This window comes from Poecilia mexicana, unplaced genomic scaffold (assembly GCF_051168715.1).
Source record: "Poecilia mexicana isolate PSO_F unplaced genomic scaffold, ASM5116871v1 scaffold_4, whole genome shotgun sequence".
NCBI lineage: Eukaryota > Metazoa > Chordata > Actinopteri > Cyprinodontiformes > Poeciliidae > Poecilia > Poecilia mexicana.
Window position 1 is genome coordinate 7,827,331 of NW_028263373.1, and position 16,215 is coordinate 7,843,545.

The 16,215-nt window shown below is 41.1% G+C and overlaps 1 protein-coding gene across 5 annotated transcripts in view; it reads right to left on the minus strand.

The window, feature by feature from the left end:
- Positions 1–1,056: 1,056 nt before the first annotated feature.
- Positions 1,057–16,215, minus strand: part of sbno2b (strawberry notch homolog 2b) — a 182,898-nt gene continuing 167,739 nt past the window's right edge. For all 5 annotated transcript variants that reach the window (XM_088004881.1, XM_014970276.2, XM_014970277.2 and 2 more), the window contains 16 exons: positions 15,811–15,896; positions 15,138–15,320; positions 14,910–15,031; positions 14,680–14,811; positions 14,205–14,340; positions 12,933–13,045; positions 10,741–10,812; positions 10,530–10,638; positions 10,380–10,451; positions 10,160–10,303; positions 9,892–9,986; positions 7,371–7,463; positions 7,138–7,269; positions 6,739–6,815; positions 6,319–6,509; positions 1,057–5,719 (listed from right to left, as the gene is read on the minus strand). In XM_088004881.1, coding sequence (XP_087861007.1) covers positions 4,599–5,719; positions 6,319–6,509; positions 6,739–6,815; positions 7,138–7,269; positions 7,371–7,463; positions 9,892–9,986; positions 10,160–10,303; positions 10,380–10,451; positions 10,530–10,638; positions 10,741–10,812; positions 12,933–13,045; positions 14,205–14,340; positions 14,680–14,811; positions 14,910–15,031; positions 15,138–15,320; positions 15,811–15,896 — 2,878 coding nt within the window. In that variant the 3' untranslated portion in view covers positions 1,057–4,598. The remainder of the gene's footprint in view (positions 5,720–6,318; positions 6,510–6,738; positions 6,816–7,137; positions 7,270–7,370; positions 7,464–9,891; positions 9,987–10,159; positions 10,304–10,379; positions 10,452–10,529; positions 10,639–10,740; positions 10,813–12,932; positions 13,046–14,204; positions 14,341–14,679; positions 14,812–14,909; positions 15,032–15,137; positions 15,321–15,810; positions 15,897–16,215) is intronic.

Here is a 16,215-nt window from a genome sequence, read left to right on the forward strand (position 1 = left end):
AAACATCATTATGCTTCTGTTTCTGTATTAAATAAGATAACAGATTATCTAATGGTCTGAATGCTGTGAAGTTCACTTATATTATTATTATTATTATTATTGTTTTAGCAATACAGTACTTCAGTTTTTTATGAAACAAACAAAAATCTGTGTGTACCTGTGTGTTACCTCACAAGATTGGTCACACTCCTGAACATTTTCACATTTATTATGCAACCATTATTGTATTGGGATTTTGAGTCATGTGAAGCTGGACATTCCAGTCAAATGGATGGAAATATGTTTTGTAACTAAAAAGAAACCAAAACAAACAAACAAACAAACAAAATAAACACCTGAAACATTTGGCCAGTGCTTGAACGAATCATTTTGGTTTTTGTCCTTGTATATTTTCCAGAACGTTCTTCCAGATTTGTTCGATATTTAGCTCCACTAATCGACTAGATCCCAACTATTCCTTCTATGAAACACATCCTCACAGCATGATGTTGCCACCACCATGTTCCACCATTGAGATGTTGTATTCATGATGATGGCGCTGTTATGACGCGTTGGTTTGCATTATTCCTCAAAATTCATTGTTGTTCTGCTTTGACCACATCAACTTATTTAACATTTGCCTTTAGCTAGCCGTTTGACAGGACCTGTGTTTCCTTTCAACGACTTTCTTTCTGTCACTTGTCAATATGCGTCACGTTTTCTCCCGCCTGTAGCTGATTTCTTCTTTTCCATCAGGTTAGACAGGTCTCTATTTGCAGTTGTGCTTTACTCTTTCCCTTTTTACTTCCTCCCCGATTGTGGATTGAACAGAGATATTCAAAGCTCTCTGAGAAACCCCTGAGACCTTCACAGCTTCATTTTCCTGCTGATTAAATTACAAATCTGGAGTTGAAGTCAGCTTTAATGCAGTTGCATCATTCATCCAGGAGAGGGCGATCAGGGGACGTTTTTATTTTTTTGACTGCTCAGTGTAACTTCTTCTTCATGACATTTTAAAATATGAACGCAAAATAATATTGCAAAGCGTAAAACTCAAATAAACAAACACGACTCCGCTTCAGCAATCTTCAAGTTTTTATTTGTTTACAAAGTTAAGATTGCAGTTTCATATAGTCCTTCCTTTAATGGGTAGAAAACCTTTTCTTAAAGAATTAGTCGAAAGGCACAAATTTTACAATATATACATTTAGATCTAAATTATAAATATATAGAAAACAAAAGCAAAACCCAGAATAAAAGTGCTGAACACAGTTTTTGTCTTTTTTTTTCTTTTTTTACAGAAAAAATAGGCTTTGTTTAAAAATACATACAATCAGTAGCATGTTTTTGTGTCATTTTTTTTTGTTAGCAATAAATTATTTCAGAGTGATAACATTTATATAATAATATGCAAATTGTGAAGGAACGAGAAACATGGTTACAGTATACAGAGAGCAATTGTAAAGAACAGGGACGACGACAAGCTTGCACTGCTCAATCATAGCCAACGCAAACAGTAACCGGATTATGCCATTCTTAGTGCAAAATGATATATGATTAAAGGCCTACCTAAGCAAATAAAATAATAAAATTGCTGTAAATATATATTTATATATCTATAAATCCCTCAAACATGTAAAGCTTTAACTTTTGTGACAAACAAAAACAAACAAAAAAAAAAAAAACCCACAAAGAAAGCTTTTGCAGACTGACGTCTTGGAATGTGCCTGAAGAGAAATATATGAGAAAGAGAAACAGTTGCTTTGAATGAGTCTGTGAGACGGGGTGGGAGAGGCTTGGATCTGTTATTCCTGTGTTAAAATATCCCAGGTGTAAATGAAGCTAAAATAAAAAAAAAAAGAATAAAAATAAAATTGTCCGCAGAAAAGGTACAATTTCTTAAACGAAAGAGGCTTTGATCTTTGCCCTAAGATGGCATAAACATTTAAAATCACTAGCATTTTCACAAGGACAAATAAACTAATCACATTAAATCTCCAACATAAATACAGCAAGAGTCACAGCACAGTTAAGAAACAAACAAACAAAAAAACAAACCCAAGAAGCATTAGTTTCATCACTGTTACAAGGGAAACAAAAAAAAACAAAAAAAACCCGATATAATTGTGTGAACGCCCTGACACGGTGGGTTTCTTCCTGAGATTGATAAAAGGTCTCGCATGTTGGAGCCAGTATCTTTAGCGGTGTCTGTCTGTGTGGGACACTTTGGTATTTCTGGGACGAACGGGTCGAGAGGACAGCGGGAGCTAAAAATGAACCCAGACACTGTACAGCAGTACAGAACAGTGCAATCTTATTTGGTGGCAGGTTATAATAAAATTTGTTTTTCTCTTTAAGCAATCTTCAACACAAAGTAAGTTCCCTGACCAAAATATACCACGGACTATTTATCATAAGAAGATAACATATCTAAAATCTAAATATCCCTTAAATATAAATAACAATAGGTTTCAGGATAGCAATAAGAAAAAACACCAAGAACTCGTCATGCTCACTGAGTCAAAGTGTACTTTACAAAAAACAGAACGTGACGGAAATAAAGACTCAAACGACGACAGTCGCAAAGCCTTGCCTGCTCGAGCGTAAACTTTTCGGCGTGTTTTTTTTTTTTTTTGTTTGTTTGTTTTGTTTCATTTCAAAACTATTGTATTGGTTATTGCTTTTTCGACAAGTTGAACTTCTGGCAATTTGTCACGAACCAGCTACAGTGCATTGTTTTCACACACGACTATCGCCAGACTGTCAGAGGCTTCAGGAGACGTCACACACGCTGAGAGGCTGAAAAAAGGACAGCATAGTAGCTGCTCGAGCTTTCTGTTTTCCTATGTAGAAGATGATGGATAAAAATGGGGGAAAAAAAGAAGAAAAAAACAAAACAAAAAACAAAAAAGAAAACAAAACAAAACGCGACTTTCTGTGTTTTTTTTGTTTTTTTTCATGGGTTTTAGAGACTGAAACGAGGCATGAGCTGGTCACGGTTATCAAGGTTGACCGTTTAAAGTTGCTTCACATGACAACCGCTGCTCACTACTGGTCAGCTGGCTGAAAGGTAGCTGATAAACACATAAATGTAATAGATAGAATTATTTTATACTTTAATAATAAGAAATATCTGAATATATTTTAGTAGAAATCATTTCTTCATTGAAAATGTCATTGTCATTTTTACACCAGGATCTCATACCAGCCCATGCCTGCAGAGGGGAAACAAAGTCAAGAGGACAAAATAGTGACGCAAACACACATTTTAAAAACACTCAAAGAGCTCCTATTTAAAACAGAATCTGCATCGGACAAGTGCTAAAACGAAACGAAACAAAACAAAACAAAACAAATCAAGACAAGACGGAGATTTTGGAACAGGAAGGCGGCGGACGGAGACGAAGAAATGAGGAGGAGGACAGAGAAGAAAGAGACGCAATCCTGGTGCGAGAACGTGACGGGGCTTCTCTGAGCGTAGTGTTTTCCGTTTCAGAGACCTGATAACCTGCGAGCGTCTGACCAGGTGTAGGCCAAGCTGTCGCGCGTGAGTCTGTCCGCTCGCTTCACCTCTCGACGCCCTGAAAACCTTCCCTGACTTGTTTTCCCAACCAAAGAGCAGCAGAGCAGACAACTTTACACCGGCAAAGACCGACCAAGTGGCGGCTGACTCACTCACTCATTCATGGGGTCAAAGTTAAATACAAATACACGTGTATTAAATTAAGAATAAAACCACCGCTCAAGAGTACAAATCTATACATTAGGCTACATGGAGTATTAAAGACTGCATTTATAGGTTTTTCTCTGAAGGCACTGTTTGTCGCAACAGCAGGCTGATCTTCCTCCCCTTCCTCTTCCTCGCGCTAGTGTTCATAGGAGCAGGGGGAGAACCAGGAGGGACGATGTGGAGGAAATTAACAGAAAAAGGAGGCATTTCGTGGCTAACCAGCTAAAAGATTTCGTGTTTTCTCTTTCACTCTCTCTGTTGTTTCGTTTTGCTTCACTAAAACTCAGCATACTGCTTTTTTTTTTTTTTTTCAGAAAAGTAACAGAAAAAGCAAAAAGTCGTAAATGGTGCGAGGCGTTTTTAGAGCTTCCAGCAACTTCACTCGTTACGAATCAGCAGTGGGATTTGTTGTTGTTTTGTTTTTGTTTTCCTTAAAGATTTCCATGCCTCGGTGAATAAGTTTTGTGTTTCTTGACAGCTCCCGTTTTTTTTTTTTTTTGTTTGTTTGTTTCCACTAAAAGGTGGTTAGTTTTTCACTTCCTGTTTTGTTTTTTATTTTGTTTTTGACTTTTAAAACAGCTGCCTTTTACTGTGTACGGCACACTTTGGTGCAGAAATCTGTTATCGACTGAGTCTGCCATCACCTCAGGGTGGGGCGGGGGCGGGAGGGAGTCCAGCACAGGACAGGCAGTGACGTGACTATAGGCCCTGAGGGGGTCAGGGGTCAGAGGGTCAGGGTGAGAGGAAGGAGGGTAGAACAGGTTCTAGACAGCAGCAAATAAGATGCGATCTGCTTTAAAAAAAAAAAAAACACAAAAACCTAAACACCAAAAAAAAACAAAAAAAAACAACAGGACAGATTCCAGACAGTTTGTAACGATTTGAGCTCTCAGTCTTGCTGACGGTACTGGATGACGGACTTGCGGTCGGGTCCGGCTTGCAGCATGCTGTTCAGGGCCTCGCGGACGTCCAGCGCGCCCGCGCCGCACTGGCCGTTGGGCAAAGGGTCCGAGAGCGGCAGCAGCGAGTGTGCCGGAAAGCAGGAGGAGTGCGCAGCGCTGGAGTACAGCGAGGATGAGGACGAGGAGGAGGATGACGAGGACGAGGAGGACGGATTAGGGTAGTGGGACAGGGCGGAAGACGACGAGACGGCTTTCTGCGCGGGCGGGGGCGGCTGCAGGCCGGCGCAAAGTATCTCTAGTATGTCCTGGGGATTGTTGACCAACAAGTCGCGGCTTTGCTCCTGCGTCTGCTGCTCCTGCTGCTGCAGCTCCGGCGCGCGCTGCAGGTCGAACTGGCTGGACGGCGTCGCCGCCGTCTCCGACGTGTGCTGCAGGATGTGCTGCAGGTCGAGCTGGGGCAGCTGCGGCTGCTGCGGGCCGGTCAACATGTCCGGCGCCGTCGGGCCCAAGAGAACGTCCAGGTTGAAGTCATCCACGAACGCCGCCGGGTTGGCCGCTGTGCTGTCCGGAGACGAAGAATCCGGGCTCACGGTTAGGTCCAAGATTTCGTCCAGAGGGTTCTTGGAAGGTAGGAGGGGAGCCGGCGAGAACTGGGTGAGCTGGAGCGGCGGGTTCTTGGAATGAGGGAAAGGCATGAAAGGCGACGAGCTGTAGAACGGGGGGAATCTGTGGCTGGGCTGGCAGACCTGGCCGTTGGTGGTGGAGGAGGAAGAGGACAACGAAGTGGAGGAGGAGGAGGAGTTGTTGGGCCAGCCGTTGAGAGGGAACAGCGACAGGGAGGATGGCTGGGAGAAGCTGCCGGGCTGAGTCCTCTGCAGAGCGTTCAGGTTCTGTTTGGGGAACTGGTTGGACACCAGGGTATGGGCGAGCGACTGGGTTTGGAGGTGCTTCTGGCTGTACAGGTTCTCCAGAAGATGCTTGTTCTCCTGCTCCATTTTGCGCACGCGCTCCTGCTGCTCCTTCTCTTTCCGCCTCCGCTTCACCTCCTCGTCCATCTGCAGCAGCTCCTCGCGCACACGGGCCACGCAGTTTTCTGGGATCTTGATGCCTGTGTGCAGCCACCGTGGAGAGAGAGAGAGAAACGAATGAGTCCTGAGAGACTGACCAAACGCTTCTTAAACACATCAAACAACTCTCTGTTCAGCAGCCCCCTTAATTAAAATGTAACGTTACCTTGGAAACGTATTAATTTAATTGCAACTTTTCCAAATTTTGTCATACATGCCGTAGGGATTCTTTGGGATAAAAGTACAAAAAGTAGTCATAATAGCAAATTAATTATTGTGATAAAGTAACATAGTGATAATGGTGCAAGTTTGCTCTCTCAAATTTTATGCAGAAGGGGAAAATATTTTAAATATCCAAAAACAATTAATAAAATGGAAATAAAAACCACATAGAACCGAGACTGCAACTAAAATAAATTGTAAAGTCTCTGAAAACAAAATTGGTCTTCAAGAATGTTAATCATCAGAATGGAAATGATCAAGTTCATTGTAATTCATCACGAGAATCTGTGGCAAAACCTAAAGATCATTCGAACATTTTATTTTCGTGACATTTGCAGCTAATTCTTGTGAAAATCGTTCACACACAGATCTTGGTTTTCTCCTAGGACTTCCACGCAGAAACGCTGGACGCACTCACCGACTTGCTTGTTGTGCTGCTTGGTTTTGAGGCGGACAATCTGCAGAATGCTGGAGCTGGTGATGTCGGACACAACGTCGGAGACCCGCTTCCACACCCGTAACAAAGCTCCGCACAGCATGTGATACTGGCGGAGACGCATCCCCGCCAGACACTCCTGGCCCTCCTCGATTTTCTTACACTTCCCGTTCCTGGAAGAGGCAGAGAGGAAATGGATCAACAGCCGTCCAGTACTTGACAAACACTAAAGTAGAAGGCAGTTGGATTTATTCTATTTTTATTGGCTTTATTTGCGAAGTGTGACATTTATTCATAACTCCAATGATTTTTACAGCCTGTAATAGTTAGAGACAGCGGACTGCTCAGAGGAAGCCTGAGCTGATAATCCTCGGGGATGTTGTGGATGTTTCTGTTACTCACCAGTTGGCGTGGCTGCAGTTCTTAAAGGAAAAGGTGAACTGGTTCTCCCAGCTCTCCCTGGCCTCCAAGAAAGTAACCTGAAACAACACAGAGTCGACATGATAATCTGTCGAAGGTTCAGCAAGTGCAGACTCGCACAGCACTAAAACGGCTTTGGCGAAACAAGTCCACCAGGGGGCAGCAGACTTCAGGCTATGAACATCCATCCTTTTTCAACGCAATTTCCAGAGCCATTAGTTTTTAAATGGCAATCTCAGGAAATAATCAATATCTGCTAAAATTAAGGTGGAGAAAATATCATACAATAGACAACAATACGAGGGAAGTAGAAAAAGTTTGCTTAAGTGTGCTAAACGCAATGGATAGGAAGGCAATATTTCCGGTTAGTTGACTTCTTACCTTTCTGTAGCGCTGCTGCAGGTTGCTGAGGCTCTCGGGCTGCGTCTGCTTGCCAATGTTGGGCTTGTAGATGTTGAAGTTTTTACCTCTTCCCTGCTCGGCCAGCAGCACACACGGGCTGTTACCTCGCAGCTGCAGAGAGAGCACACACACCCACACAATTTTAGTAGATTATACCAATTAAAGCACACAGGGAAGCTTTAGGGAGCCTGGACGGAGACGGACGAACGGACCTTATAGGAAAGGTAGAATCCCTCGTCAGGACCGGAGAGCTTCAGTGACCTGTTGTACGCCTCCTCCCACGGCATTCCTCTGTCCACGCTGATCTGCAGGGCAAAAAAAAAAAACATGAGGGTCAAGCATGCGATGCGACTTTGAAAGACAGAAAAATATCTGTCTTCAAATATCGTAGAGATCTAACAAATATCCGCACCTTTTCTTATGTTTTGTAATTCCTAACAAAAATGTAATAAACTTTAATGTCCTGAGAAATATTTATTTTGGCTTTGATGTATAAAACGATTTCTACTTATTTCTGCCACTTGTTTGTTTCTGGTTATTTGTTAATCTTTCAGAGACACACAAATGCAAGCAGATAAACCTTTCAGAAACGTCTTAGAAATAATTGTTTTACTTCAAGTTTCAGTGGGGTGTAAATAAGACACGACACAGCTGCTGGGTCCTGTGCTGGATGAGGATCCTTATTTATGCTGGCAGGACGCTACGGGGAGCAAAACAATCCTAAAGCTTCATACCACTCAATAACAATCATTAGGACTGTACTTATTAACACATCATCCACATGCCAACAACTTGTTAGGAAGAGAAACCAGAAAACAAAAACACTTCCTGTCTATGAAATTTTGCCAGACTGTAAATTTTCCCAGCAATTATTCCAATAGATGATAATATTGCGTTGAGATCATTTTCAAATATATATTGATAACGCCACAGTAGTGCGAAGACCAATAAAGTTTAATTTTCTAAAGAACACTTAACACTGGAACTGGAAGACATTTTTAATGTCTAAAAATAAAAACCAGCCAACCAAAATCAATAAATAAAACGGAAACAGAAACCATCAGTAAAATGGATTATGAAGTCTCCCATCTTGATTTGTCATTTGATTCATTACTTGTTGCGATAAGCTTATTCCTGTCCTACCACCACAAACATAAACATGTAGCTTGTGCTGTAAACTCTTCTAGGACTAACTGGAGTTAATACAGATGAGATTAAAATGTGGTGTTTTTTTTGGGTTTTTTTGCCAACAAAGACCTTAGGTCGGTTTTAGTTATGGTGGACATGTACAAGCACATGATGAGCACAGCAGTGGCGCCAACAGGTTTACCATGTGCTGAAGCCAGCCAGCAGGGTCTGACTTAAAAAACTACAAGCAGGAAAAAAAAAAATATATCATTTCCACCAGACTGTTCTCTACTATCACAGTCCTAGACTCACACAGGTGAATCTAACCACATGTAACTCCCTCTCCGAGCTTATTAAAACCTTCTCTGTCCGCAGGATTCAGTTCGACGGCCGACTCCGAAATGTCAAGTGTAGGTTAGCCTGAAGCTGGAGGTTAAAAGCGGCAGATACCAGTAATTATCCTGTTGCCACCTACGACTAGAATCTGCATGGGCTCCACGGCCCCGGGGCTAAGCTTGTATAATCATAGTCTTACTGCTGGAAAAGTGACATCAATCAAAACTCTAATACCGCAGTCGCAACTGCTTGGGGGAGGGCAGGTTACATGGAAAAAGTTTTTTTTTTTATTTCCTTCGTATCGAACGTTGTACTGGTGCAAAATCCACCTGAAAGCCTTGAAATCTTGGCTGTTGTTTTTACTGTGAGTGGATGAGTAAGAGGCTTATTAGAGCCCTATAAATTTACCTGGATTAACAGGAAGAGGCAGCGAGAGATTAAAGAGTTTTTCCAGATAAAAGAACAAAAACACAATGTGCTGTGAAGACATGCTGGTCATACCTGACTGTGATGCGTTTATCTTACATATCTGAAACATCAACCCTTTGTGACGGATGGTGCGGTATTTCACCTAAACGATGTCATAGCTACCCTGTTTGTCCACTTTTCCCACAGTAAAATTTAAGCACTTTTCAGGGAACGTTTGAAAACTTTTCCAGCACCACGCGAGATAAAAACAATACAAATGAATCTAATGAATCTAAAGAGGACAATTTCAATTCACTAATACATAACACCATTTACTACTGTTAATAATAACATATTGTGATTGTATTCTACGTAGCAGGGGCAATGGAAACTAAAATAAAGCATTTTTTTGTTGTTGAAATTTCTCTCTTACACACTCTACACACCTGAATGGTCTAAGAACAAAAAACATTCCCCAATTTCAATAACTAGTAATGTACAAAACGTAAGACAACCTTTAATTCAATTACACAGATCAATAAGTCATGAGTCATTAGGAAAATGAAATATTCATTACGTTGAACAAATTGGTTTGCATTTAGTTAAATGACCTTCCTGCTCAAATTAAATGCTTAAACACAATATAAATAATCAAATGCCTTACTGTAAAGACGCTTTGCTCCTAAAAGTTTGCTATAACTTTATTACAAAACTGTGCAGACAGAATACCAAGCACTTTCCAAACCTTTAAAACACTATGGATAGGAAAATATTCATATTTTCTAGGATTTTAATTATCGCAAAATCCTCACAGCTGACATGAACCATAACACACCGGAGGTGAGGTTGTGCCGTACGTACCTTATAAAGAACAACCTGTCCGTCTTGAGGATTTCCGACTGTCAGGAAGGTTTCCTGCTTCTCCTCATAAATCTCATCATTGCCGGGGGCCAGATCTGGGAGAGGCACAAGACAACAAATAGAGGATTACACTTTATTACCTGTAAACCAACAAATTATAAACCCCACACCCACCAGAAGCTGATTGTGTGGCGGTAAAAAGACATTCGTTGGATTTTATGAGCTATTTCATGTTTACCCAAAAAGTACCCCTGTCGAGACACCGTACCTAGGATTCCCATGTCGTATTTGCCCTCCTTCTTGTCCTTCTCTATCAGGTAGTCGAAGTTATCTGTGAAGTACTGGAAGAGGTAGTTCTGCTTGTGGACCTCCAGGCCCAGAATGCGGTTCAGGAACTTGGTGATGCTGCAGTCTGACGTAACACAACACAGCTTTGTGACGAAACCTGAACACGCGGTTCAAACAAAATGCCTTTTGGAAAGTCTTACCTTTCTCAGTACTGATGCCAAAGCGAGGCTCCTTACAGATTATGCCCACATCCATCATTCCAACTTTCATGTCTGAAATAAAAGATATAAGAAGGTTTTAGCTATTGGACAACAACAGGACAACAAGGTGTTCTCTGGACCCAGTCTGACCTCTGAAGAACATGGCGTCCCCTTCAGGGTATCCTTTGGGAGGAGGCACCTTGTTTTCTATGTAGCCATTGATTGATTTGGTGATTTTATCCAGGGCCTTGGTACCATACTGCAGAAAGAAAAATGTTTTTGTAATCTTGTGAGCATATATCAAGAAACTACATGATTTTAATATATTGCATTCCAGTAAACTACTGCTGAAAACACACACCTTGTTCTCAAAGTTGTACTTGCTCAGGTCCCTCGATTCAGTGGCTCTTCTGTCGCCGTGGGTCAAAGCACCCTGCACACAGGAATAGCAACAACAATTCAATGTCATGAGCTTCAATGCTCCACCAAGCAATAACATTTTACCACCTTATGCATTGCTAATCTTTGCTTACAACCCAATTATCATTATTATTACTACATTAAGGGTTTTTTCACACCTGATAGACTCAGTTTGACTGGGGACCAAAATCGCAACAATTGTGACATTTTCAGCTGGTGAAGTTTGCTTTCACACCGACGAGTTAAACCATCCAAACTAATTGAAAACCTGTTCACCAGCTCACCTACTGAAGGAAATGACAAAAACCTCTAAAGAAGACATGAGCGCAACTTCCTTCTTAACAAAATGTAAATAAAAATGGAGTGGTGTCAGATTCTAGCGGTTGTAGGATTTCCCCTTTGTCTTTGGTAAAAGACCATGACCTATTTCTCCCTATAGAACTAGATTTGTGAGTTTGCTATGGTTGTTTTTACCCAGAATGCCCTGCGCAGTAGTCTATTTCATGCTTTTGAAGCGGACTCTGGTCCACTTTCATCCACATATTCATTTGGAGCGCACCAGAGGTCACTTCAACTGAACCGAGACCAAGGTTCAGCTAGAATTAGCTTTTCTGATCCGCATCACAGTTTGATTGTGCATTCACAGCTTCCCAAGCTCTAGTAGACAAACTAACTAGAGTTAATCAGACTAAACACACCTGGTGTGAACACACTCTGAAATTACCTAAGTCTATGTATCAAAACCCAACTGATAATACTCTAAAAACTTTAGTGTAGGTGTACTGAGTTCATATTTTGTTCAGCCCTTTGTTTAGCGTCTCACTGCAGTCATTTCCCACACCTGACACACAGATGACAATAAAACTGTTGCCTAACTAATTCTCTTCTTTCTTTGTTAAAAAGGAACTTTAAAGTTATTCACATTTGTTCAGTGCTTTTGTTTTCTCTCACACTATAATCACATTCAAACTAAACTCTGAGTGCGTGAGGGAAATGTCAGACAAAGCCAAGTCGCAGGCAGCAGCCAGCTAAAATAAAGGAATGATAGGAAAACAGCTGGATCTCTTTGCCAAAGCTGATTCCACAACTATTCTCATGTTCACTGGCTGCAGAGCCGTCCGGTTGGGCTGACTGTGTCCGGCTTGAGCACACAGCTGGATCAGATGCGAACTATTCCTGATACATATTTACCACACGCTCAGCTGGCGAAAAGGCAGAAACGACTTCCTGGAACCACCGTTCCCTTTCCTCCCTCCTTACCCTTTTCCCCTAAAACAGGCGTCATGCTGTGTCACTATGGAAATAGATGAGTGCTAGCGCAGAAAAGCATTGATAATGATGGAAAATAACTGTAGTCTTAAATCATTAAGACAGGGGTGCTTTAGCTTTGCTCGCTCGGTTTTCCGTCAGGGGAAAGACCCAGAATGTGTTGAGGTTTGTGAAGAAACAAAGGATCCTCAGGCAAACATCCCAAAAGGAAGGACAAAGGGTGAAGTCGCAGTGACAACCCAAAGACTCCGCAGAAAATAAACACAAAGAGAAGATCTTCTTTGTTTACAGTAAAACTGTTTTTTTTTTTTTTTCCACACAGATTTAAAAAGAACAGAACACCTTTAGTCATAGAGAAGATTTCCTCTGGTGAAAGGAAAAATAAAGATGACAAACGCATCAAACTGGAGACGCACTGTTAAGAATTTTGGGATTTTTCAGTCAATTCTGATTTCAGCTTAAAGGTTATTACCAAAAAAAATATATAAAATGATTGCCTTCCAGCGGTTATAAAAATGTATTTGGGTCCATTTTTACTGTCATTTTGAAAACAACAAAATTCTCATGCAGTTTATCCAGTAAGTATTTCCAAATTAGCAGTGACCAGGTGTGAAATCCCGACTCTAATTATCGATTCAGATTTTTAAAACACGTTAAACCATCCATATTTAAATTAAAAAAAAAAATCCCACATCACTGCTACTAAATACAGCTAAGTTGAGTCGTCTTCCTGCAGTAGCAACTTCTACACTGAAGAGTGTTTTGTTCCCACCACCTGGTAGATATGATGTCTGGATATCTGAGCATCCTGCCAGCTGTTCACTGGTTAAAGTTGATCAAGCTGAGGAATTTTTAATCACTCACCAGGCTCTCGAGTCTTTTGGCCACAATAGACGCGAAACGTCTCTCCCCGGCCAACTCTGAGATGAGGAAGATGTACTCTGGTGCTGTGACCTGATTGGACCGGTGAGTGCGACCTGGAAAAACACAGAAGACGAGGGGAGGTGAGACTGTGCCTAAAGTTTCTGGAGATGATGACAACAGATTGTTGTTTTATTCGTCCTCCGTGTTGTGATCCGCAACTTCACACCTTTCATTAGAGTGGTGAAGGTGCTTTGTATGTCATGTGTTCACAAGTGAAAAGCTTCATTCCACATGACGTGTCTAAATGACATACAAGCCACTGTCACAAGACTGCAGATTTTAAGATAAGCCGCTCTAAATGGCAGAAACGAATATAAAACAAGTTGGGGATTTTTGTTACATATTTCGGATTAAAAGAACAGCGAAAAAACAGTCTTAGTGTGTAAGAGATGATCATGAAGCCTGAACAGAATGATAGGGATGAATAAAAAATGTCCAATGTTTTTTTTTTTTTGTTTTTTTCCCCATCAACCTTCTGCAACTTGCACATAAATGTTTCATGATGAAATACACTGTTTATGCTGGCTCTGAGTAGGAGTGGGAACTATCTGTGTGAAACGGCAAACTAAACACAAAAATCTATTAGAATAAATATATAGCTGGAAAAAAAATCATGCAAATGAATGAAGGTATTTGTGGGAGTGTGCTCTTGCAGAAACCACAGAGGAGGAAGAGGGCGTCACTATTCATCTTAGGTATGAAAACAAGCAGAGTCAGGGCAAAACAACAAGAGAGCAAATTGCAGAATGATTATACAGCCACAGCTTTGATATTTTCAGAAACATATGGGTGAACTTTTTCTCTTTTTGGATACAAAGGGAACTTTTGTTTAAATCTTTTTTTTTTAAAAAGACCAACCTACTAATTTAAGATCTTTGACCTAAAGTCAAAGACTCTGACATAGGAGCTAACTTTAGAGAGCTGACATAACCCTGGGACAAATCTAAAAATTGGGGAGAGTAGCGCTCTTTAACATAACCTATATTTGCTGATGATTCATAGACAAATAATTACTCTGAAGGCTGCATGTGGGCTCTGAGGTCAGTGATGATTTTCTGACAGACAAAACGATTCTGTGTGAATCGCAGCTAACGGAAAACAAAAACTGCTTCAAAAGGTCAGATTTTTTTTTTCTACAAAGTTCCCCAGCTGTGTGTAGAAAGAGCTTTTAGTGGAAAGTGACTGGTTCTGAGGTTCATTTCCCTGACTTACCGAACTGCTGGATGGCCCGGTCTGCACTCCACGGCAGCTCCAGGGTCATGTGGACCCTTCGCCTCTGGTTCTTCACTCGTTTGTCGGCCTGCAGGGAAATCCCTGAGCTGGCTGCTTCTGAGATGATGGCCACCAACTGCAACAAACAAGCCTGGACGTTAATGCGCGTCATGCAGAGGGACGTCCATAAAGCAGCACCACGGGAAATCATTCCTGCTGTAGCTATTAGATTATACAACAGCCCACTTTAGTTCACGCTGGAGTTATTTTTTGATTTATTTATACATACTGTATATTCCTATGTACATACTTATTATTGAATTTATGTATTTTATATTGAGGTCATATTTAATAAATGTTATATCATATATTTGTATTCGCCAGTAGTTAACACTTTGATCAGTAAAGTCCATTCTATTCTATTTGCTGTTTCAGCAGTGATGGACACTCATTTTATTAAATTGTCATTGCTGACCTTTTCTCCACACATGAAGCGGTCCTTCTCCTTGATGTTGATTTGGTCGATGGTGGAGCCTTGCTCGGCCCGGGACTCGTAGCGAACGGTGCCGTCTGGACGCCGCACCACACGACCTTTACGTCCAGTCATCTGTTAAAATACAGATATTTGAACAAAAAAATGAATAAAAAATCAGACTTTCAATTCAAACATTTTCAGAAAAATATAAAAACAGACAAACTTCATACCTCAGAAACTTTATCTGGTCCTCCAAACCTATCTATGAGCACATCCAATGTGTTGAGAGGTAGTTCTTTTCCCAGTTCAGCAATTCTAGTGAGCAGGCTGTGCTTCATCTCCTCTATCCTAGCTGTAAACGGGGAAAAAAAAAACAGAAGAGCACAGTCAAGGTGACTTATAAATTTAACCTGTTTGCGAGGCAACAGTGGAAAGACATCGACGGTCAGAGGCTCTACCTGACTGGTGGCTAGTGTGGTTAACAAAGATGACGTCATCGTTGTCTTGCAGGGAGTCTGGCGAAGAGTTGGAGTCGGTGTCCATCCCCTCAGAGTCGCTGCTGCTGTCGTCAGAGATGTTGATCACACCGCCGCTGTCCACTGTGTGCTTGGGCATCTTTGCCTGGCGACCTCGAGGCTTCCCTGAATGGATAATTGGACGTGATGATACAGAAATCACTCGATTGTGTTTTACTCCAAAGACCTGGACTTAAGTCTGTAAACTCTTTGGGCCTTGTAAATAAGGACTGGGATTTTTTTTTTTTTACACTAAATACAGATTATTTAAAGCCAAGTTTAGGGAACATTGGAATGTTTGTTCTATTAAAAACAAACAGTTTTGATGGTTTGTTTGTAATTTTGCTCAATCTCAGGTCTCGTTGAAAAACGTGATTTCATTTTTATTATGGGTGTGAATTCAGTAGCAAGTCAAAAACCAAAAATAATGAAATGTTTAAAGAAAATCATGCCATGATGAGGCACACTAAAGATAAAAATAAGTTCTTTAGTGTGTCTTTTTCATACTTTTCCACACCCGGGAAATAATAAAAGCTAATTTCTTACTCTTCCATACTTTGTAGGAACCCTGTCGTCTGCGGTTTTGTGAGTCAAATTGATTCATTGTGCTTTGTACCTTTTTTTCTTTTATTCCCTGGTGCCTTTTCTCTCCTTTGTTTCTCTGAAGGAAAGTGCTTTGTTACAAGAGACTGGAATACTCCCCTGGAGAGAGGAAGAAAAAAAAGAGAGACAAACTTTTATTGTGATGTCAAAGCAATAAAGACAATGAAGGGCAGATTTCCAGCACTGTGCGTTCCTTCTCCGGGCTTCCTAAAGCTGCCAGGTGCTGACAGGCAGATGAAGATGCTACTGGACGATCTAATACGATCCGGCTTTCAAACATGTCTGCCGCAAAAGGCTTGGGGTCAGCTAAGTTCAGCACTCAAAACTTCCTTCTTTTTTTTTTTTTCATGAATGAGTCATTCTACGATTAAATAGTTGCAGCTAACAAAGAGGTAACGCGTTTTAAATTAGCACAAAC